The 22,048-nt window shown below is 51.0% G+C and overlaps 1 protein-coding gene across 10 annotated transcripts in view; it reads left to right on the top strand.

Moving 5' to 3' along the window:
- The window catches only part of AMOT (angiomotin), a 59,875-nt gene that overhangs the window by 20,859 nt on the left and 16,968 nt on the right, over positions 1 to 22,048 (top strand). For all 10 annotated transcript variants that reach the window (XM_043974552.1, XM_043974561.1, XM_043974553.1 and 7 more), the window contains 4 exons: positions 2,743 to 3,187; positions 8,368 to 8,512; positions 10,141 to 10,233; positions 14,557 to 14,702. In XM_043974552.1, the coding sequence (XP_043830487.1) occupies positions 2,743 to 3,187; positions 8,368 to 8,512; positions 10,141 to 10,233; positions 14,557 to 14,702 (829 nt within the window). The remainder of the gene's footprint in view (positions 1 to 2,742; positions 3,188 to 8,367; positions 8,513 to 10,140; positions 10,234 to 14,556; positions 14,703 to 22,048) is intronic.

Here is a 22,048-nt window from a genome sequence, read left to right as displayed (position 1 = left end):
GGCGGGGCTGGGGGCTGGGGGCTGGGGGGGGGTGTGAGGCAAAGGCGCCAGAAACCCAGCAGCAGTTGTACAGTGAACGTTGCCTGATTGGGCCCAGGAGAGCCAGAGGGAAGCCTGGTTCTGCTCTCAGGCTACAGGCCTGAAAGAGAACCCCCCCATAGGTCACAAGTTCCCCAACTGCTTCACCAGCAGCATGAACCCCGCACAGAGTTGGGGTAGCCCTTGAGTGGCTGAGCCTGCCAATGAGGCAGCAGCTCCTTGGCCCAAGGGCCATAGCTACCATCTGCTTCCTTAGGCAAGGCTGAGGGAGCTTTTGAAGAATGTCCCAGGTGTGGCTGGGCTCCCTCCCCTCCCCTTCCAGCTGCCAGGTTATTATGACTCCGCTCTAAGCTTCCTGAGGGCAGGGGCTTAGCTGACCCCCCCCCTAAGTTGGCAGGGCCTGGCAGAGCAAACACTGGGCACCACTTGTTAAATCCCATGCCGGGTTGTGGCCTGTTTTGTCTCCATACAGAAATGCACAGAGCCGCCCTTCTCCAATTTTCCATTCAGGGGCATTCTCTGCTGTAAGGTAGGAGCGGCGGACAACCTTACTTACCCAAGGCTGTTCTTCTGTTGACTTTGTTTGGTGGATGGAGCCTTTTGTTTTCTCAAAGCAGATAGAGATTTCACTGCAGAAACTCCCAAGCCCAGCTAGTGAGGGGAGGAGAGCAGAGGAAAAGGTGGTCAGATTCTAAGGAGGAAGTTAAGCTAGCCACCAACTCCTTAACTGGTGACGGGGCTCCCAGGCTTTGACTGGGCTAAATGCTTGGAGTTCACAGGAAGGCTAGTACAGGGGAACTGTTGTGATTCTCCCTCTTAGTATCCAGGAGAGTTCAGGGAAGGTTAGGCACTCAACACAGATTGGACAAGCTTTTCTTACAAAGGCACGTCTGGAATTAGGGGGCTGCCCCTGGAAGGAGTCTTTCTGCTAAAAAATGGGGCTGGAGTTCTTTAGGAAGTAGATTCAAAAGCATTTATCTGTGCTCCCCTTATTTACCCTTGGCTACATCGAAAAGGTCCGTTTGGTGCCCACTCACTAGGGCGTGTCCCAGGCTGACCGCTGGCCTTACCGGGCAAGTTGGACATGCTCTTCACACTTCTGCAGTGCTTCTGGCCACAAGGGCGTACCTCTTGTCCGTTCCATTTTTACTCTACATTTGTGCTCTGCTTCTTAGGAGCCAGGGGAGAGAATTGGAGGGGTGTGCTCCTAGACTACTCCTGAGCCCTGGGTCTGGGGAGAAGGAAGATGAGCCATCATCAGGGCCCTTCCTGATGAATCCCATGGAAACCAAGTGTCTGTGAGTCGGAGTGGGTGCTCAGGCCTCCAGATGCAGTCATTTTTGTCTCCTCTTATACAGTGCATGACTTTCCAAGGAAATAATACTTCTTGGATGCTGGAAGCAGTGCCCTTAATCTGCCCATGGCTGACAAGGGCCTTGAATATTCCAAGTTCTGTGCTAGGCACTGGGCATGCTGAAGGTAAACGCAAAACCGTCCTGCCCTCAAGGACATTATGTTCTCCTAGTCAGGTGGCCCCAAGCCCCACGTGAAAGAATGGACAGTGGCTCTATCGTTAGGACTTGCCCTGTATGACAGCATAGCTCAGAATTCTCAGCAATACAGATGCCCGTCAGGTTGGCTGCCAGTGGGGATATGGGCAAAGGCCCTTGGAGCTGGCAGTCAGCCTAGTCTCAGCCCTGCCAGCAACTCACCGTGGAACGCTTGGCCTGAGTCACTTCTCTCTGGACCTCAGTTTCCCATTTTGTAAAGTGACGGACTTGATCTAACTGATGTTGAAGTGCCCTTCCGGGCCTACAACGTGGCCCTCCTATGTGGCGGTATTTGGGAAAATGCTGGACAGCAGCTGTTTGGTGCCCTTATTCTCTGGAGTAGGCTTCAGTTCTGGCCCCAGGGGGACTGCTGGGGATTGGCGTAGGCTCTCTTCCCCGATGCAGTAGAAATAAATGTTTGGTGGGCAAATGAGTGGACTCGGGCCATGCCTTCTAATGTGATGCTCTCGGTGGTTTGATGCCCATCCATCGTGTTAGGCAGGACCCAGATTCAGATCCTTGGGTTGAGAACAAGCGTGAGAAGGGTGAGTGCCAAGTAGATGGCAGGGTTGGGTGACTCATCAGTCAGAATGGAGGCCTAGCAGTAGGGACGGCATTGTGCAGCCCCTCTGGTGAAAACTCATTCCCATTCACAAAGAGACCCAAGCATGGAGCAGGATTGGGGCCTTTTCTAGATCTGGGGCTGTGGCAGAGAGTGGGCCTGAGCTTTGGGGAGAAGGGACGGTGAGGAGAAGTGGAGAGATACTATGCAATAGTTGAAAGAGACCTGAATTTGGAACCTAGAAAGGACCCGTGTTCAAAATCTGCTTCTGCCACTATTAACTATTCCCACTGAACCCCTCCAAGTTTTGGTTTCCTCAATTGCTGCTACTTGTATAACCCCCCCCCACCCCCGCCGAGGGCTTATGGGAGAAGGCTCTTCTGTTTTCATTTGTACTTGGACAGTGGGTCTGACACTTATTCTGACTCTAACCCTAATTCCAAGCCCTGTCCTCACAGACAGAGAAATTGATGCTTAAAGTGCATGGATTGCAACCCTTCCCTGTAGCCCGCCCCCCCCCTACTGCTCCCCATCCCCCTCCCAGACCTCTTGGTTGCACAACTTACCAAATGTGTTCTTCATTCCTTTCAGACCAGCCCAGGACATCTCACTGCAGCCAAGGACCCCTCACCATCATAGCCCTACATCTTCCGTGACATCACTGGGGTCCTTGAACCTGCTCCAGTCTCCACCAGCCAGCAGGCCATCCCCTGCACAGCAGCACCCCTTGAACCCAAACCAGGGAGAGCCCAACTCTCTCCTGTCCAGGCCCCAGCAGCTCTTCCTGCCTAGTCAGGGCCACCAGGGGGATTCCTACCGCCAGGGCCAACCCAATCCAAGCCAGCAGCAGCCAGGAGAAAGCTATTCAGCTATGCCTCGAGCTCAGCAGCTGCCCTCACCTTACCAGCCCATGCCATCTGACCCATACACCATCGTCTTCAGAGCCCAGCAGATGGTGGAGGTTCTCTCTGAGGAAAACCGGTCCCTACGGCAGGAGCTAGACACCTGCTATGAGAAAGTTACAAAGCTGCAGAAGGTAAGGAGTTCTCATTGGGAATAGCATGCTAGGCATGAGGGACAGTTTAGATGAAGCCTTGACAGTGGGAAATGAAATAGAATTCCTTAGATGTTTGCTCAAGACCTTTTTTTCCTACAGCTCCAGTTCTAATATGATTTTTTTTAAAGCTGGGAGAGTATTTCCTGCCACAATCCCTTCAGCCCAACTTAGAGGCATGGCGGGGGCAGGGGCAGGAGCCTTGGTTTCTCCAAAGCTGTGTGACTGGTGATAACTTGGGGCCAGTAGTCTCTGCACGTGAAGCCCAGTGCTCTTAAACGCTCCCAGCAGTCAGACCTTTGCCAGCTTCTCCCTCTCTCCTCTTTGGGCACTGAACAACTCCTATGGCTCACTGTTCCTACCTCCCATGTGAACTGTTTGGAGGGAGGGTCGTGTGCATGTATAGGAGGGAGGCCCCAGGCTGTTGTTCACTGCCTGCATCTGGAGGAGACTCTCAAGGGGAGAAGGTGCAGGGGCCTGATTGTTTACCACCAAATCAGGGTCTTAAAGACAGCACACGGGGGCTGGCTCTCAGGTCTTTCAGCACTCCACTGAGGTTGCCATCCGTAGCCTCTCCTATTAAACCCACAATGTCTAGTTCATCCTCGACTTGGCCGAGCTGGTTAATGGTTGACATCTTTCTTGAGCTGCCAAGACGCCTTGCCTCCAGGAGGAAGTGAGCTCCCTGCTAGGGGTTGGTAAAACGAGAATGTGCTAGGGAGAGGTTGCCCTACATCTGGCGGTGGAGGGGGGTAGGGAGTCACCAAAGCAGGGGCCTGTGTCCACTCCCAACCCCCCTCCCCAGTCATTCCATGTTCTCGATCTCTTTTCCAGAGGTATAGCCAGGCTCAAGTTTGACCGGGGGCCCAAGGGGAGGAATTAAAGGGCTATGAGGAGGTATATGATGGGCATAGACCTGCTTCTGTATCTATCATGGGACCTTAGTCATAGAGACCACCTATTCTAACCCCCTCGTTACTCAAGGGAGGAAGCTGAGGGAGCCCAGTGAGGGCTGTGACTTGGCCAAAGACAGAGTTAGTTGCAGACCCAGGTCCTATTACTTCAAGGGCTGGTAAGATGGGGAAGAACAGAAGTTAAGGGAGAGATGCTTGTGTGGGACTCATGCACTGCCCAGTGTAGCTTGTGGGTGGGGCCCTGGCCAGCAGCCCATACGGCCACCTAGCTGCTCCACTGGCTATTACACAAGGCTTCTGATGCTTTGAGAACGTCTCACCTCAGATCCCCAGCAAAGGTTGGGCCGAGGGGCCAAGCCCTTCCCCACTCCCCATCCCTCATCTTTCTCTTATATATGCTCATGGAAGCCCCATGGGTATGGTGAAAACCTCTAGGGGCCTTGATTCTATCGGATTGTGATTCTTGATAAGGAAAGTGGTTCTGAACTGGGCCAAGTGAACCTGACTGGAGGGGCTCGGCCAGGGCTCTCTTCCTTGGTTCATCCAGCCAGACTCTGGATGTCTCCAGGTAAGACACAGATTTGTCACCTAAGCTTCCAGTTCATTTTCTGAGGGTTGAAAGAATACCCCAACCCAATGGCTGGAGCTCAAGGCTAGGTTCTTGGGTCCCATCTCTGGGGTGCTGTGTGACCTCAGGCAGGTCACTCGGTCTCTCTGGTAAAATGGAGAAAATCATCTGTGCCCCATCCCTGTGACAGGGATCTTGTAAACAGGAATGACATAATAACATAGACCAGCCCTTACTTAACCTGTGCCGGTCACTCGGGGCCCCACCTTCCTTAGGGCAGACCAGTACCTGGCACATAGTAGGCACTTAACTGAGGCCTGGTAACTTGTTAACCAGACAGCTTTCAAGCCCCCTTTCAGCTCTGAGAGTCTCTGTGTAGGACAAATTGGGGCCGTTTTCTCAGCTGGGCCAAACCAAGGTCATGGTGAATTCCTAAGTTACCCTGACCCTGAACCTTCTCCTGGGGGGTGGGGGAGGACATTAGCACTTACTCTTATTTTTTAATCATGTTTTCCACCCAATTACATGTAAAACAATTTTGAACATTCTTTTTTTTTTTTACATATAAGGTATTTTATTTTTTCCGTTACATGTAAAGATAGTTCTCAACTTTTGTTTATACGAGCTTTACAATTTCAGATTTTTCTCCCTCCCTCCCCTCCCTCCCCCCTCCCCTAGACAGCAGGTAATCTGATATAGGTTATCTTTATATATCTATATATCTCTATACATATACATATAGATATATATATATACACACACACACATATATATACACATAATAACCTTAATCCTATTTCTGCATTAATCCTGTTACAAGCGAAAAAATCAGAGCAGTGATGCAAAACCTCAAAATAGAAAAAAAAAAAAAAACCACAGCACCCAAAACAAAAGAAATAGTATGGTTCAATCAGCATCTATACTCCACAGTTCTTTTTTTTTTTCTTGGATTTGGAGATCCTCTTCTATCATGAGTTGAACATTCTTTTTTTTAAAAAAAAATGTTTTGAGTTCCAAATTCTTTTTTCCCTCCCTCCCCTCCCCCCTCCTTATGATGGTAAGCAGTCTGATATAGGTTATACATATGCAGTCATGTAAAACCTATTTCCATATTATTCGTTTTATGTTTTGTGTTTTTTGGTTTTTTGTTTTTTGTTTGTTTGTTTTTTTGCGGGGCAATGAGGGTTAAATGACTTGCCCAGGGTCACACAGCTAGTGTCAAGTGTCTGAGGTCAGATTTGAACTCAGGTCCTCCTGAATCCAGGGCTGGTGCTTTATCCACTGCACCACCTAGCTGCATCTCATATTAATTGTTTTATGGAAGAAAACACAAACCAAAAAAAAATGAAAGAAGGAAAGAAAGTTGGTTTTATTTGGGTTTTTTTGGTTTTTGGTTTTTTTAGTGAGGCAATGGGGGTTAAGTGACTTGCCCACGGTTACACAGCTAGTAAGTGTCAAGTGTCTGAGGCTGGATTTGAACTCAGGTCTTCCTGACTCCAGGGCCAGTGCTCTATCCACTGCACCACCTAGCTGCCCCAGGAAAGAAAGTTTTTTAAAAGTCTGCTTTGATCTACATTCAGACTCCATCAGTTCTTTCTCTGGAGGTGGATAGCATTTTTCATCATGAGGCCTTTGGGATTGTCTTAGGTCATAGTACTGTTAAGAATAGCTAAATCATTCACAGTTCTTCATCATACAATATCACTGTTACTGTGTACAATGGTCTCCTGGTTCTGCTCACTTCACTTTGTATCAGTTCATGTAAGTCTTTCCAGGTTTTTCTGAAATCTGCCTGCTCGTCATTTCTTTTTTTTTGTTCAGTATTTTATTATTTTCCAGTTACATATAAGGATAGTTTTCAACATTTGTTTTCATAGGATTTTCCATTCCAATTTTTTCTCCCATCCTCCCTTCCCTCCCTCTTCCCCAGGACAGAAAGCAATCAATAGGTTATATATGTGCAATCACATTAAACATATTTCTGGGTGGGGCAGCTAGGTGGCACAATGGATAGAGCACCAGCCCTGGATTCAGGAGGAACTGAGTTCAAATCCGGCTTCAGACACTTAACACTTACTAGCTGTGTGACCCTGGGCAAGTCACTTAACCCCAATTGCCTCACTAAAAACAAAAACAAAACAAAACAAAAAAAAACATATTTCTACATTCGTCATATTGTGACAGAAGAGTCAGAGCACAAGGGAAATACCTCAAAAAAAAGAATAAAAAAATCAGCCCCAAAGTAGAAATAGCATGGTTCAATCTGCATTCCTAAACCACAGTTATTTTTTCTGGATGTTGAGAACATTTTCTATTATGAAGTTCTTTGAAATTGTTCTGTATCATTGCATTGCTAAAAAGAGCCAAGTCTGTCACCCTTGTTCATCACACAATGCTGCTGTTACTGTATACAATGTTCTCCTGGTTCTGCTCCTCTAAGTCAGCATCAGTTCATGTAAGTCCTTCCAGGTCTTTCCGAACTCCCCCTGCTCATCATTACTTTTCACATTACTTTTCACCTCCCTATGAAATCCAGCAATTCAATATAAGTCATACATGTGCTGTTTATGCAAAACATCTTCTCGTTAGTCAGGTTGTGAAAGAAAATAGACAAAATACCTTTAGAAAGAGGAGATAACAAATGAAATTATACTTCAATCTATATTCAGATACCATCAGTTCTATCTCTGTTGATGGTTTGCATTTTCCATACATCCTTCTGATAGCATCCTGCTCATCATTTCTTTCATGGTTACTATTGTTAACTATATTACCCTCCATCTTAATCCCTCCCCTTGATATTTACTCTATTATTTATCTTCCTTCACTCTATCCCTCCTTGAAAGTGTTTTGCTTCTTATTGCCCCCTCCCCCAATCTGCTCTTCCTTCCATTGCCTCTCCCCCCCTTATCCCCTTCCCTTCCCACTTCCCCACAGGGCAAGATGTAATACTATCCCCTCTTGAATGTGTAAATTATTCCCTCTTTGAGCCAATTCTGATGAGAGTTAGGCTCACTCACTCCCCCGCTCCTTCCCTATCTTCCCCTCTATTCCATAAGCTTTTTCTTTTATCTTTTATGTGAACTAATGTTCCCCAATCTGCCTCTCCCTTTCCTTTTCTTCCAGTGCATTCCTCTTACCCCTTAACTTTATTTTGAAAATGTCATTATGGGTCAGCTAGGTGACACAGTGGACAAAGCACCAGCCCCGGACCCAGGAGGCCCTGAGCCCACATCCATCCCCAGACATAAGCCACCCCACCCTGCCTGCTCCACAAAAAAACCAAGGATAAACAAAAAAATGCTTTACTGATATCATCCCTTCATATTCAATTCACACCTGTGCCCTCTGTCTAAGTATATTCCTTTCAGCTGCCTTAATACTGAAAAAGATCTTATGAGTTAGGAATATTATCTTCCCACTGCTCATCATTTCTTACAGCACAATAGTATTCCATTACATTCGTATACCGCAACTTATTCAACCATCTTCCACTTGATGGGCATCCCTTTGATTTCCAAGTCTTTGCCACCACAGAAAGAGCAGCTCGAAATATTTTTGTACACGTGGGTCCTTTTCCCTTTTCTTTGATCTTCTTGGACTACAGACCCAGCAATGGTTTTGTTAGTACTTATGCTTGTTCCCTGAATATCTGTATTGGACCTTGATACCCTTTTTAGCTGGAGACAGAAATCCAGCGTGTCTCAGAGGCCTATGAAAACCTGGTGAAGACGTCTTCCAAGCGGGAGACCCTGGAGAAGGCCATGAGAAACAAGCTGGAAGGGGAGATCCGGAGACTCCATGACTTTAACCGGGATCTTCGAGGTGAGGTCTCCTGCAGGCTGGCACAGCCAGGACAGGTCATAGGGCACCAGGGAATTTGTGGAAATAGCTGAAGAATGGGCCCTGGACAGTTGAAATATGGAACATCTGGTGGGGGGGGGGTCAGTTCTAGGGCATGAAAATCCAGGGGTGAGATGAGAGAAGTTTAGATTCATGATTGATGAATACAAGACTTCAGAATCATCAAAGGCCCAGAGAGGGACAGAGACTTACCCAAGGTCACACAAGTAGTAAGTGGACCAAGCTAGCGGACCTGAGTTCACATCTCACCTTAGACACTTACTAGCTGTGTGACCCTGGGTAAATCTCAACCCCAATTGTCTTAAACATCTGGGGCCATCTCCAAGTGGACCTTACACAGCCCTCCCTCACTTAAATCCAATTCCCGGCCAGTCATGACATCACCCTGATGTCATGGTCCCCTTTGAGAAGAAAGGACAAACAACAAGAACATAAAAGTCAGGAACAAGAGGGAGGGGGAAGCAGGCTTCCTTAGAATCCTGTCTTCTTGAAAATTGAGTCACGTGAGGGGGGGTTGGAGGACCCTGGGAGTATTTGAGCTGTTCTCAAGCATCAAAGGGCTGCCCCAGAGAAGAGGCCTGGCCTCATGCCCCTTCTACTTGGCCCCAGAGAGGCTGGGCACCCACCGGGCAGCTCCCAGGTTATAGGCTAGAGGGGACGGTACAGATCCTGTAGCCAAGCCCCAGGGAGCTTACCTGAGGTCATGCGGCCACAAAACCTTCCAACGCTGAAGTTCAGTCCTTCTGTCCCGGTTGCCTTTCCACCTTGTTTCTTCCTCTGTAATGTGGCCAGATGATCTCACAGGGTGAGAGCTGGAAGAGAGCTCAGAGGCCGTGAAGGCCAACTTCCCTTATTTTACAGAGGAGGAAACTGAGGCTGGAAAAGGCACAGTACTTTGCCCAGGGTCACTCTTAATCAGTAAGTCAACATCCTTAAGTGCCCGCTATGTGCCAGGCACCATGCCAAGTGCCTTTACTTAAACAGTAAGTGGCAAAGTTAGCATCAGAACCTGGGTCTGCTTTAGTCACCACCTTTGGCAGCCCCCAGATAACAGCCCCAATGAGTGGCTGGCCATCCAGCCTCCTAAAGCCACCCTTGTAGGTGAACCCACTGAGGGCTTCCGAACGCCAGCAGCCCGGACCACACTGGGCTGTTCTCATTGTCAGCAAGTTTTCCCGTCCATGGAGGTTGAATTCGGCTCCCCACACCTTCCCCCTGCTGTTGCTGGTTCTGCCCCCTGGGGCCAAGCTGAACAGGCTGCCGCCAGTTCTGACATTCCAAAGTCTCTGGGCTGCCCTGGGGATGAGCTTCCTGAGGCCCCTCCTTTTAGGTCATGGAAGCTAGGGACCCAAGTGGCTTTTGGTTGTTTTCACAACATGAAGAAGACGACGGCATCATGTGGCTTTCCCCCTCTCCCTCCCTGGTGGGCCAGCTTCCTCTGGGGGTTCAGGTTTGGGGTCATATATTTCTAGTCCCCTGTTCCTGGGTTTGGCTGGTCTCGGGCCAGGGTCTGTGTCTAAGGGGCAAGAAGTATATTTGGTCGGAAGGCTGTGTGCCTGTCCCTGCTCAGTGACTCTCTGATCCCACAGAGCGAATGGAGACAGCCAACAAGCAGCTTGCTGAGAAGGAGCATGAGGGGTCAGAGGACACCCGGAAGACCATCTCCCAGCTCTTTGCACAGAGTGAGTGGGCGAGCAGGCCCCTAGTGGGTTGGAACTGGCGCCGAGACTGAGGAGTTTCCCCCAAGGTGACCTGAAAGCGGACTGGCCCAGTCACCCTGCCGTGGCCCACCCTCAGAAGAGCCACATGGGCTAGCGAGGACAGGGCCCTGGTGGGAAGGGGGGTTGGGCTGAGGGTATGGCAGAGGAGGCTCCTGCCCCCTTTATCCCACTCACTGGTCCTGTTGAAGTGGGGGATCCTAAGAAGGGTTCCTTCAGGAGCAAGGGCCCTCGAGCTGGGCCGGATGACACCAGAGCCTTGTCCTGACTGGAGGCAGGCCCTGCTGTGGCCAGAACTGGCCTGTGGTTGGGGAGGGAGGAGCGGGACCTGCCTTCTAAGAGATAGCCTGTCATTGTCTCTGAAATGCCCTTTGGTTGGTAACCGGGAATTCACCCTCCTCTCTGGGAGTCTATCATGGGCTTAATTCCTTCCAATTGCCTTAATCACATGGGGGGAGGTGCAGAGGAAGAGAGAAGCCCGCGTGTGGAGCCTCCCGGTGTGGCCCCAGCTGCTCCCCTCTCTGCAGATGCTCCCAGAGATGCCCTCTGGGCCTCGGGCCTGGGAACGCCTCAGAACCAGTCCTGAGCCTTGCCTTCTGGGCCTTGGATCCGGCTGCTCTCGGTTTCTTCTAGGGCTGCAAAGCTGGGATCCCCCTCCCCTCCACACCCAGCTCTTCCCCAGTCACTTATTCCTTTGTCAGTAATCTCCCCCAAAGGAATGCTGTTTTTCTGGTGTCATCAGGTGAGAGGTTGCTCTTGCTCTCTCCTGGCTTGGGATCCAGGCTGGCTCACTGATGGAGAGAGCATTGGAAAATGAATGGCTCTCCTCCACCAGGGGTGAGGTTGCTGTAGGTTCATGGAGCCCGCCGTTGTTGGCCAGATAAAGGGGTTGGAGCCAAGAGCATGGGGGCCATCAACATTCCTGATCCAGGAATATGCTCCCAAGTCTGCAAAATGAATTGTTTGGCAAGGAGCATTTGCCTTGTTTAAAAATGGGACCAAGTGAGCTTGTCAAACCCTACCATTGTGGGATGGAAAGTAAGGGATCCTTTGGGATCTCAGCTTGACTCGGTCCATTGGCAGGTGGACAAGTGGGCACTTGCACCCTGAGGTGCTGTGCCCCTCTGGCTGAGGAGGTCTCATTTTAAGAGAATTGTGAAACAGGGAGAAGAGAATGTCTGCCAATGGGAGAGAGGCCTCCAGGTAGAACCAATGGACTTTGGAGTCAGAAGAGCTGGCTTCCAATACTCCCTATGAATGGAGTTACTTACTCTCTGGCCTCAGTTTCCCCATCTGCAAGATGAGAGGCATTTAAGGTCCCTTCTGGCTCTGTGAGGTGAACAGGGCAAGAACCACTTTTGCTTGAAGGTGAGGATGGCTGAGGCCCAGAGAGAGGGAAAGCCTGGTCCCATGGAGCCTCTGCTGCCCCAGCCCACCCGGCAAGTCAGAGCAGAGCTGAATGGGAGCCTGGGACCCTGACTTTCTGCCTAGCATCCTTTCTACCATAGCCATCCTGCCCCAGAATAAAACCAGACTAAAGCACAGGGCTGCCTCCCTGTTAGGGGGAAGCCCTAGGGAAGAGAGGCCCTTGGGAAGAGAGGCCCTTGGGAGGGTTCATCATAGAATGGGGGAGGACCTGGGGGTGGCCAGAGGCAGAGCATGAGCTAGCTTGGTTGGGACTGAACTGGGTGCTCAAGCTGGGCCCAGCCAGATCTGGGCACAGACACAAAGCTGGGTACTAGGAGTCACGGTGAGAAGCAAGAGGCCAGGACAGAAACCTCTTCTACACACTGTATAGTCTCCTCTGCACAACCAGTCGGGGCTGCTTGCTCTCCCTGGCCAGAGCTGTAAGGAAGGAGAAGGGTAAAGCCCTGCCCCCACTTGTCCTAGCCCCGCCTCATTCCTGTCCCCCCGTCCTTGCCCCCCATTCCTGCCCCCCTATGTACCTGCTCCCCCTTGTCCCTCCTCCCTAGCCCCCCATGTGTCTGCCCCATCCCAGCCCCACCTCATCTCAGCCTTCCCTCATCCCTGCCCCCCTCATTCCATCCCCCCTCATCCCTGTCCCCCCTTATCCAACCCTCCATATCCCTGCCCCCTTACCTCAGCCCCCCTTGTCCCTGCTCCCCCTCATCTCAGCCCCTCAAGTCCCTGCTCCCCAGCCTCCTGTGTCCCTGCTCCCCTTCATCCCAGCCCCACCTCATTCCAGCCCCCTGTCAGAAGCAGCAGAGGAGAGTAGAGACAGGCCACCTAGGTGGGCCGCGCCTGGGTGGTCTTGCCTTTCTGCCCATGCTGCCTTGAGCCAATATTTTGGACCCTCCAAGGGGACAGGACAAGGCTGTGGCGCTCATTAAGCCCTCACAGGATGCTGAGCACCCAAGCACAGGGCCCTCCGTGCCAGCCTGAACTTGATAGGGGCCTGAATCCAAAGAGCTGAGCTCAGACCTCAACTTAGACAACTGCCCGCTTCCCACCTGTTCACACCAGGTTTTTATTAACCTGCTTGGAAAAGGTCTTAGGGCTCTAAGAGCTCGTGCCTCCAAAAGAATTTTCCATCCTGGACAGGGCTTGCTCTGTGTGTGTGTGTGTGTGTGTGTGTCTGTCTATGTATGTATCTGTGTGTGTGAGTGTGTGCCCACTTGACCCACAAATAAGCTCATAAAACAGACTTGTAAATGATCATGAAGCCACCTCCCTAAAATGGTCACTTCAAGATAGGGCCAAGGAGCTAAACTGGGAGATAGTTAGACTGGCAAAGATGTGCCTGCTGTCATTGGCCCCTGGGGCAGGCAGGCAGGCTGATGGGGGGGCGGGATTCATGTTCAAAGGGTGGCAACATCTTGCCAAATGGGGACAGAGAGAGTGGTGTTGACTTGGTATTTCATTCTACTTTTTAATCAATTTACCAGAAGTGATTTTGAACATCGGTTTGACCATTAAACCTTGGGTTGTGACTGTTTTCATTTAGCTAGATGAAATGCAAACCAGATAATGTCCCAGTGACTCTGTGGCCCAATCCTCTAAAGCTCCGTTCAGAGACTCTATGGGCAAAGTCCATCTGAAAAGGCTACCTTCTCCTTCGCACCCTTGGGCCAGTCTGGGGGCACCTTCCCTTGCCACCCCGATGCCCTCACCTCTACCCTCCTAGTTGGGGGAGTAAGCAGCAGAAGGAATTCACCCACCAGACATGGGAGTATCTTCTGTCCACATGCTTCCGAGTGGGTTTAAAGGGAAGAGCCAGAACCCTGGTACCCTCTTCCCTCCCCCACCCCCATCTTGGCCCATTGGGAGCTGGCGCTTCAGAGCCTTGGGCCACAGAAAACGAGGGAGGGCATTGGGCACGGAAGCAGGAAATGCTTGTTTGTTTGCTTGCTTGCTTTTTAGTTCCAATTTTTCCTGGGAGAGCTCTGTTTCTCTATCTACTTCAGCCTAGTTGGGGGCCAAGAAGGGGAGGGGCACCGTAATGGCTTTCCCTAGCCCTGCTTTGGCTGTCTCCTCTCTTCCCCCAGAAGGCAGGAGGGCATCTTCTAATTTTGCCACCAGGCCTTGGAAAGATGAATGTGCTCCCAGGAGAGAAACAGATGCAGAGACTGGGGGGCGGAGAGGAGGGGCGGGCGGTCAGGCCCAGCAACATCTGGTCTCCAGGGAAAACCTAATTTCAGCCTTGCTCACAGCTCAGAAATGATGTTCCAGTTGAAAGGGTGGGATTGGGGGTTCAAGGACTTTTTCTTGGGTATCATATTTACTGGTCTATCAGATGGAAAAGCTTGGGGGTGCGACCTCTTTTGCTGGCTTGGTGCATTCAGGAAGTGAGATGCAGGAGCCTTAAGCCACCTTCTCTACTGCTCAATGCTCTGCCTCCAACCTCTGGTCTTTTAGGATACAGAGCAGCAGCCCATATTTCTTTTTTATTTTTATTTATTTTATTTTATTTTATTTTTTAGTGAGGCAATTGGGGTTAAGTGACTTGCCCAGGGTCACACAGCTAGTAAGTGTTAAGTGTCTGAGGCCGGATTTGAACTCAGGTCCTCCTGACTCCAGGGCCAGTGCTCTATCCACTGCGCCACCTAGCTGCCCCTTGCAGCCCATATTTCTACAGAGCTTTAAGGTTCACAAAGTGCCTGATCTCATTGAGTCCTCATGACCCCACGAGATTGGCAGAGCCCGAGTCACCATCCATTCCCCAACAGAAACAATGGTCACAAGAGCCAGTTGTGATTTGGGTCAGGCAAGAAGTTGGGTCTGGCCCAGGGTAGTGGTGGTGGTTGTGACTCTCTCTTGTCCTGCCAGATAAAGAGACCCAGAGGGAGAAGGAGAAGCTGGAGATGGAGTTGGCTGCTGTGCGTTCCACGAATGAGGACCAGCGGCGCCATATTGAAATTCGGGACCAGGCCCTGAACAATGCCCAAGCCAAGGTGGTGAAACTGGAGGATGAGGTATGGTTTGGTGTGGGGGTGGGGCAGGATGGGATTGGGAAGTCTATTTCCCATGTCTGTGGCTCCGGGGCCTGATTCCCCACCCAAAAGGATGGCCCCATTGGGTGTGCAGCTTCTAAGGGACTCCAGAGGACATGTGGGCCTTGCCCTTTGGCTGAGGGATACAACATGTCCATGCAAAGAACATCTTGGAATGTGGCCACTCCTGGGTTAGGCAGCTCAATAAAGTATCTGTTAAGCTCTTACGCTGTACTAAGTACTGGGGAGCCAAATACCCAAACCGACAGTCCCTGCCATCAGGGAGTTTATGTTCCATTGGGGCTGGTAAGGGGTTAGGACCCTGGCAAGCTAAGGCTTCCTTCTTGTCTGCCCATGCCTGGTGGGCTAGCAGTTGGGCTGCCCATCCCCCTGGTGGCTTGGTTTGACCCCGCAGGTTAGGGCAAAGGTGGGCAAAGGGGAGAATTCCTAGGGCCACATGGCACCCAAGGGCTGCTCCCTGCCTGTGGACTTATTCTCTGGGCCACACAGCTAGAACGTCGTGGTGTGGAGGGCAGACGGTGCTTTACCTTTTGAGTTGCAGAGGGAGGCAGGGTCTGCTGCTGGTGGCTGCTCTAGCACTCTGAGTTGTGTGCTGCTGAAATGACCTGCACAGATATGGGGTGATTGGTAGCAGGGTGCTAAGCAGGGGTCCAAGGGACTCGAGAGGGGATGTTGGTAGGAGGGAAGCATGGGCAGCATCGCTTTGTAGAGAGAAGCATCTCCAGGTTGTCTGTGCTTGGAATTCCTTCCTGACACCAGGTCTTGGCCTGGGTTATATATGTGGATGACCCCCTGGGACCCAAGTCCCCCTGCTGAGGGGTAGACGGTAGAAGATAAAGTAGGGGCTCCCACAGCACACTAAGGGTCCTGCAGGGAGACTTGGGCCTTTCAGGTCCTTGCTCCGCTTTGCTTTCTGGGATCATTCTCTTCCTCAGTCCCTTCTTGCCCTCCCGTTTTCCTGGTCCAGAGGGGGTTTAGCCTCCCTGCCCCAGTGCCTCATGGCAAAAAGGAGTGTGGAGTAGAAGAGGTGAGCATCTGTATTTCCCACTGCTTTGCTTTGGTAAAAGAATGTCATGAACTCATTTCTTTGTTCCTGGCTTCAGCCTGTCCAGGGTTGTATATAGCATGCTTACAGTTTCTGAGGGCTGAATTCTCAGAGCAATCACTTCAACGAGGGGGCCTCAAGATGTCAAGGTAACGGACTTCCATTGTCCGAGCCAGGAGGGCCCTTCGAGAGGAGAGGGGAGGGGCCCTTTCCAAGTCCTACAGGGAGGCTTCGACCTGAAGTCTCCTGGCACCCTTCCCAGGACCCATTGCACTCCCGCTGGCTGAATGATGCTGCATGAATTGGCTTAGGGTGGCTTTCCTCAGCCGGACCTCAGCTCTCTAATTGTCCAAGTTTCTGTTGTGAAAGGGGGTGGAGTTGACAAGGCCAGCTTTTGGCTGGGAGAGTCAGCCCAGGGCCTGAGGGGTTATGGTGTGCGTGCATGCGTGTGTGTGCATATGTGTGTTTGTGTTTGTGTGTGTGTGCACACTCGTGTGAGTGTGTGTGCGCGCGCACGTGTGTGTGTGTGTGTGTGTGTGTGTGTGTGTTTTACATCCTGTCTTTGCTGTACTTCCTACTCAGCAAAATCTCCAAGGCCCCATAATTTCTTCCAGATTCTCAGATCTGATGGCCGCTAGCGTATGTGCAGCCTTGAAACCACAGCTTAGTGAAATCCAACTGACTTCCCTCTCCCGGTCCCCCCACCCTCCAGCAGCTGAGACCTAGGCCTGCTCTGTCTCCCTTGTGCGGTGGAAGGGAGGCAACCCCTGTCTCCCTTGCCCTGGTGCTGCTGCGTCTAACACCAACTCTAAGCTTCTCCTTTGGCCTGAGGGGCTTGCTGGGGGCGCCGGGGGCTGGCCTTTCCTATTTGGGTGAGTGCTAGAAGTGAGTGGTGGGCAGAGAGCCCCTCCCCAACCCCACAAGCCCCCTGCAGTCTGATCATGATTCAGGCTGGGGCTTTGGGAATGATGGGAAACACTTAAAGGGGAGGGTCAGAGAAACCAAGTTTGCACATTGTAGAGAATTCTGAATGAATCCCAGGCCCAGGACTTTGCGTTTTACCCTCGAGGCAATAGGGAGCCACTGAAGGCTATAGATCTGGGACTTAACTGATCAGATTAGTGTGTGGAGGACAGATGAGAGTAGGAGTGTATGTGGCGAGGACTTTTGGGGAAGCTCAGTGAGAGGGAGGTAGAAGATGAACTAGTGAAGGAGCATCTAGACAGACCAGAGAATTTGCAGAAAGCAACGTCATAGCAGCCCAGCAGGGAGAGAGGATCCAACAGTGGCCGGGGCTCTAGAAATCCCCAGGAGACAAGGGGGACTGAGCTAAGACCACAGGGCTTAGCCATGAAGATACCATCGGCAGTGCCAACCGGAGAGAGTAGTGCTATTGGAATGGGAGCTCCAAAGGCTAGGGAGGAAAGCAAGGCAGCAAGTAGACACTTCCCTTTTGAGGAGCTTGCTGAACAGTGATGGGTCTGGGATGACGGCCTGAGCAGAGAGCAAGGTGAGCAAAGGGTTTTTGTTACAATGTGTCCAGGCTGCTGAGTCCTGAACTGGGTGGTTGGTACACATGAGGTGCAGGGCCCAGTGGAGAAGGGATTGAAGAGGAGAAAAGAGGGGAATGGTGGGCAGGACAGGCTCCCAGAAGGGAGGGATGGAGGCCCTTAGGAGATGGTTTAGTTCTGCCCAGAGCAAAGGGACAAAGGAGGGGAGAACAGGAAAGGAACCGACTGAGGGGGACAGAAGCAAGTTCATGACCAGTGGGTAACTTGAGTCTTCTTGGTCCAGATCAAGTGAGGTGAACACATTGAAAGTACTGGAGCGATGGCAGCCAAGAATATTACCTTCATCAGAGTAGTTGCCAGTAGGGGCAGGGGATGGGGGGCCCTTGAGGGTTGAGTCAAAATGGGAAGGTTTCAAACAGATGATGGACGTGGCATTTTAGCCTCAGACACCTTCCTTTCTACCTTAACTAAGCAGTATTTCATAGGGAAACAGGCACCAAAAGATTGACTTTCTTCTCCTGCGAAGTCCAATCTTAGGAGTTTGGCCCACCTGAGCCCAAAGCCAGGCTTTGTAGGGAAAGATTTGCAAGGAAATGACATTTGCTTCAATTCGGTAAACATTTCTCAAGTACCGCCTTATGTTCTGGGTATTGTGACAGGCATGAGAGATTGGAGGACAATTGCGCCTGTCCCGTGAGAGCTTCCAGTCGACTTTGTTCATTTCACTGGGATGCTTTCTGTGAGTTTGCTCCTTCCTCCTCCATTGCCTCATTGTGACTCGCCCAAGTCCTGACAGTCTGAGACCATCCACTCAGCTGGCTCTGTGTGTATGTGTATGTGGGGTGTGTGTGTGTATGTGTGTAATGATCAGCACAGGGGAATGAAATCACAGATTCCTGCAGCATTGAGTTAAGGGCAAGCCAAGCCAAGGCCACAGCTTGCTTGGGTAGAAGTGGGGACCTTGGGGTCCAGCCCAGTGATCAGCTTCACTTTCTGACTGCCTTGCCCCTTTTTGGGGGATAAACCATCAGGGGCATGGAGGAGGCTTTCTCGCTTCCCTAAAACCAGTTCCTTCTTCCTCACCCCATTAGGCTCCTCACGTTCTGTGTTCCAGGCAAAAGACTGGCTTGGAGCCCTAGAAGGGGATGGTACTAGGGGCTGACACAGCCCTTCCAGAATCGTTCTGTTGCCTCTTTCCGAGTCCAGTCCAGAGACTGTTGCCAGCCCTCCTCTGTGGATGCTTGCCCAGGGAGGAGGTGGCATAGTACTGTGGCTAAGACACATGGGGATTTTATCTTGGAGGCCTTGTCACTAGTGAGCAGTTTGCACCACGGGGAGCTGGTGACTTCCGAGACTCAGCTTTGTCTTTTGGGTCATGGCGGTACAAACGAAGAGGGGTAGGGGCTCATTCGAGCCGGCTCTGAGGAACTTTGTCTTCTGCATCGGCCATGGCGCTCCTGTCCAAATAGCCCCCCAGAACCAGCCCCCAGCCGACCTCAAAGCAGAGATTCAACAGATGCCTGGCATCTCTGCCCACAAGGCTCAGGCTGCCCAGGCTTCTGGCCGGCTGCTGTCAAGAGGATCCAGAGCCCGGCCGATGCTTGGGTAATTGTCACTGGGATGGTGGGAAAAAAGGCCTTGGCAGGAACGAAGAGGGAGATGCTGCGGGTGGGCCTTTTGACTGTGTGTAGAGTTCAACAGGAAAGGGCAGAATTGACTGTGGGAGGGCTGGCAGAGAGTGCCAGCTATTCCCATTAGCCAGATTCAGGCTGGCATGATAGCCAGGGAGAATATGGGCAGAGGGAACTACCTTAACCTTTTCTGAGCTGGTTCCTTTTTGGCTGTTGGGGGCTGAGGAGGGTAATTGAGGTTGAATTGACTCAGATTCGGGCTTGAATCTTCAGGGATTGGGTTTTTCCCTTCCTCGGTGGCCTGACTCAAAGGGTCTCTCCCTGCCTGTTCCTCCACCCCTGGCTGCTACTTGCTCTACCCTATTTCCATATGGCTTCTTTTGAGCCTAGTTTGTAGGGTATGTGATTTCCATGAGGGTGGGTGACTCCTGCCATGGCCAACTGCTTCCTTTCCCCAAAGGGGCCTTTGATGAGGCAGGAATTGACTTGGCTTTTTAAGCCCTGGCTCTGATGGGCAATAGCTCTATAACCTTGGGCATATTTACCCCAGCCAGGGCCTCCTCTTTTCTCTCTAAAATGGAGGGCTTGAACCAGTTGATCTCTACAGTCTCCTAGCAGCTCAGACATTGTGTGATCCTGAGTCCATTGCCCTTTCTGGACATCATTTTTGTCCTCTATAAAATGGAGAGAGGGGTTTATGGTCAGGTCTGAGAAAGATCATATAAAGGAACTGGAACTGTTTAGGCTGATGAAGAAAAGACGTGAGGAGAACAGAGTAGTTGTCTGCAGTCCTTATAGGCTCTCCCAGGGAAGGGGGTGAGTCTTGCCATGCTTGGCCCTGGAGCACCAGGAGAAGGAGAGAGCCTTTGACTTGCTGTTTTTCCTCTTCCCAAATGCAGTGAACTGTCTTACAAAGCTTGGGTCCTCCATTGTTAGTGCTTTGTAAGCTGGATACCCATCTCTTCCCATGTGGTGGAGCAGGAATTCCTGATCAGGGATGCACTGGGTTGCACTGGATGCCCTCCAAAGTGTCTCCCAGCTCTGATAGCCTGTGCTTTTGACTTGCTGTGCCCTTTGTACCGTCCAGCCATGCTGATTTATGAGAGATCTTGTAAGATGTTCGAGGTATAGACAGCTCTCGATCTGATGACCACCTAGAATGACTTCAAAGAATGCCAGAGCTTTACAAGTTCAGATGAACAAAGCAACCATTTTAAAGGGATTGTGAGTTTGGCTTGAATATCTGGACGTGGTTTGGATCCTTCCACAAGCCAGAACAACCAACCAGTTCCAGCTACAGTTAGTTGTCTCTGACTGTAGGATCTGACTTCTGCCTCTGATGCTGGCCTTGGAAAACCTGTTTAAAATCCTTAGATTGAGGGCTGTCCCCAGACTCCTCACTGCTGCTCTTGGGTCCTTGGGTGGCCATTTTCTCGAGGTGATTGCTCCTCCACTCGAGATTTCTTTCAGGCTACGCCAGGACAGGAAAGGACAGGGCAGGACAGTGTCCTGGCAGGGGGCTCAGGCACTTACTAATACCAGGATAGTGTTCCTGGGATTACCTAGGCAGAGCTCTTTTTTTGGAGCCAGGGGCTAAATCCAACCCAGCTGACTGAAGTTGCAGAAGGCTCCCGAGGGCCTACATTCCCCAGGGGACTGAAGAGGGCCACGGAGGCATCTGAGGGCTCCTTTGGGGACAGCTGAGAAATGGCTTGGGGTTGGGGTGGCCAGAAGGGAAGAAGAGAAGGGGGGAAGATGTAGCCCAATGGTGAATGGCCCCTTTAAAAACCAGATTCTGACCAGGGGTGTCTAGGTTTCAGCAGTCTAATTGCCAAAGGAGTTTGTGGTACCAAGGACCCCTGGCCTTAGAACCCCCCTGAGCTGGCCCCTCATTCTCCATTGAGCTTAACTGAGAGTCTAACTCAAGGGAAGACTTCCTCAAGGGCATGTGTTAGCAAGGAGCAGAGCTGAGCCACTGACTTGAAATCCCATGCTACTGCCCTCCAAGACTCTGTGCTTATCCCACAAACCAGAGAACAGACCCAGAAGGTGACTTAGGAAGTTTCTCTATTCTTGAGGTTCTAAAAAGAGAAGCGGAGTTTAAGGAGGGTGAGTGTACTGCCCGCCCCCCCACACACACACACACATGCACACACAGAGTTTGAAAGACACTCACAGTTGTTAGGTGGAGAGAAGAGATGCCACCACATATTCATTTTCAGAGATCAAATTTTCCTGACTCAGAAGGGAGCCAGAGGGCTGCCAAATACTTGAGACCCTATTCCAATGATTTCAGAAGAGCAAGGGAAAGATCTGATTGACTGGTCTGAGTGTCTGCCTGGCCATGTGCTGAGCCTTCATCCCCAACCCCACTTTTGAAAGCCTGATGCCCACTCTGCCCACCCTGATAGCTATGGAAAAGAGTGCCAGGTTTCCTAGGATCATGGATGGAGCATGGCAATGACCCGTGGAAGTCACACATTCCAATCATTTCATCTTACACTGGAGGAAACTGATGCCCAGAAAAGTTAAGCGAGTTGCCCAAGGCACTGTGTTCTGCCTCAGTTTTTTCCTCTGTAAAATGGGGTTAATAATAGCTACCTCATAGGGTTGTCACAAGACTCAAAGGAGGATGGGAAGAATTTTTGAAAAATGCTATATGAGCGTCAGTTGTTATTTCTGATTTTTTTTTCAGCCAGTTAGCATTCACATGCTGAGTTTTGAAGGGTGACAGGATAATATGGTGGAAAGAGCACAGTGACTCGAAGGACCTGGGTTCACATCCTGCCTTTGATATTTGCTTTGGGTGTGGCCTTGGGAAAATGGCTCCCCCTCCAGTGTAAATTGAGGAGATGGGACTAGCAGCCCCCTGAGGGCCCCTCCAACTTCAGATGGGGAATCCCAGGATGCTAAGTAGGTGCTGACGGGAGAGCTACATGGTCTTGGGGCCCAGCCCCAACCCCTGGGAAAGCGTGGCATTCACAGTACATAGGAGAATGACTCTAGTCAATAAATGTAGACTTAACAACATTGGAAGTCAAGTGGGATGTGGCTGTGGGAGCAGGTGCATTGAGCCAGGCATGGGGAGATGGGAAGAGCTGTCAGCGAAGGTGAGTAGCA

Source organism: Dromiciops gliroides, chromosome X (genome assembly GCF_019393635.1).
Source record: "Dromiciops gliroides isolate mDroGli1 chromosome X, mDroGli1.pri, whole genome shotgun sequence".
Taxonomy (NCBI): Eukaryota; Metazoa; Chordata; class Mammalia; order Microbiotheria; family Microbiotheriidae; genus Dromiciops; species Dromiciops gliroides.
The sequence above is the reverse complement of the archived record's forward strand: the minus strand, read 5'-3'. Positions and strand labels throughout refer to the sequence as shown.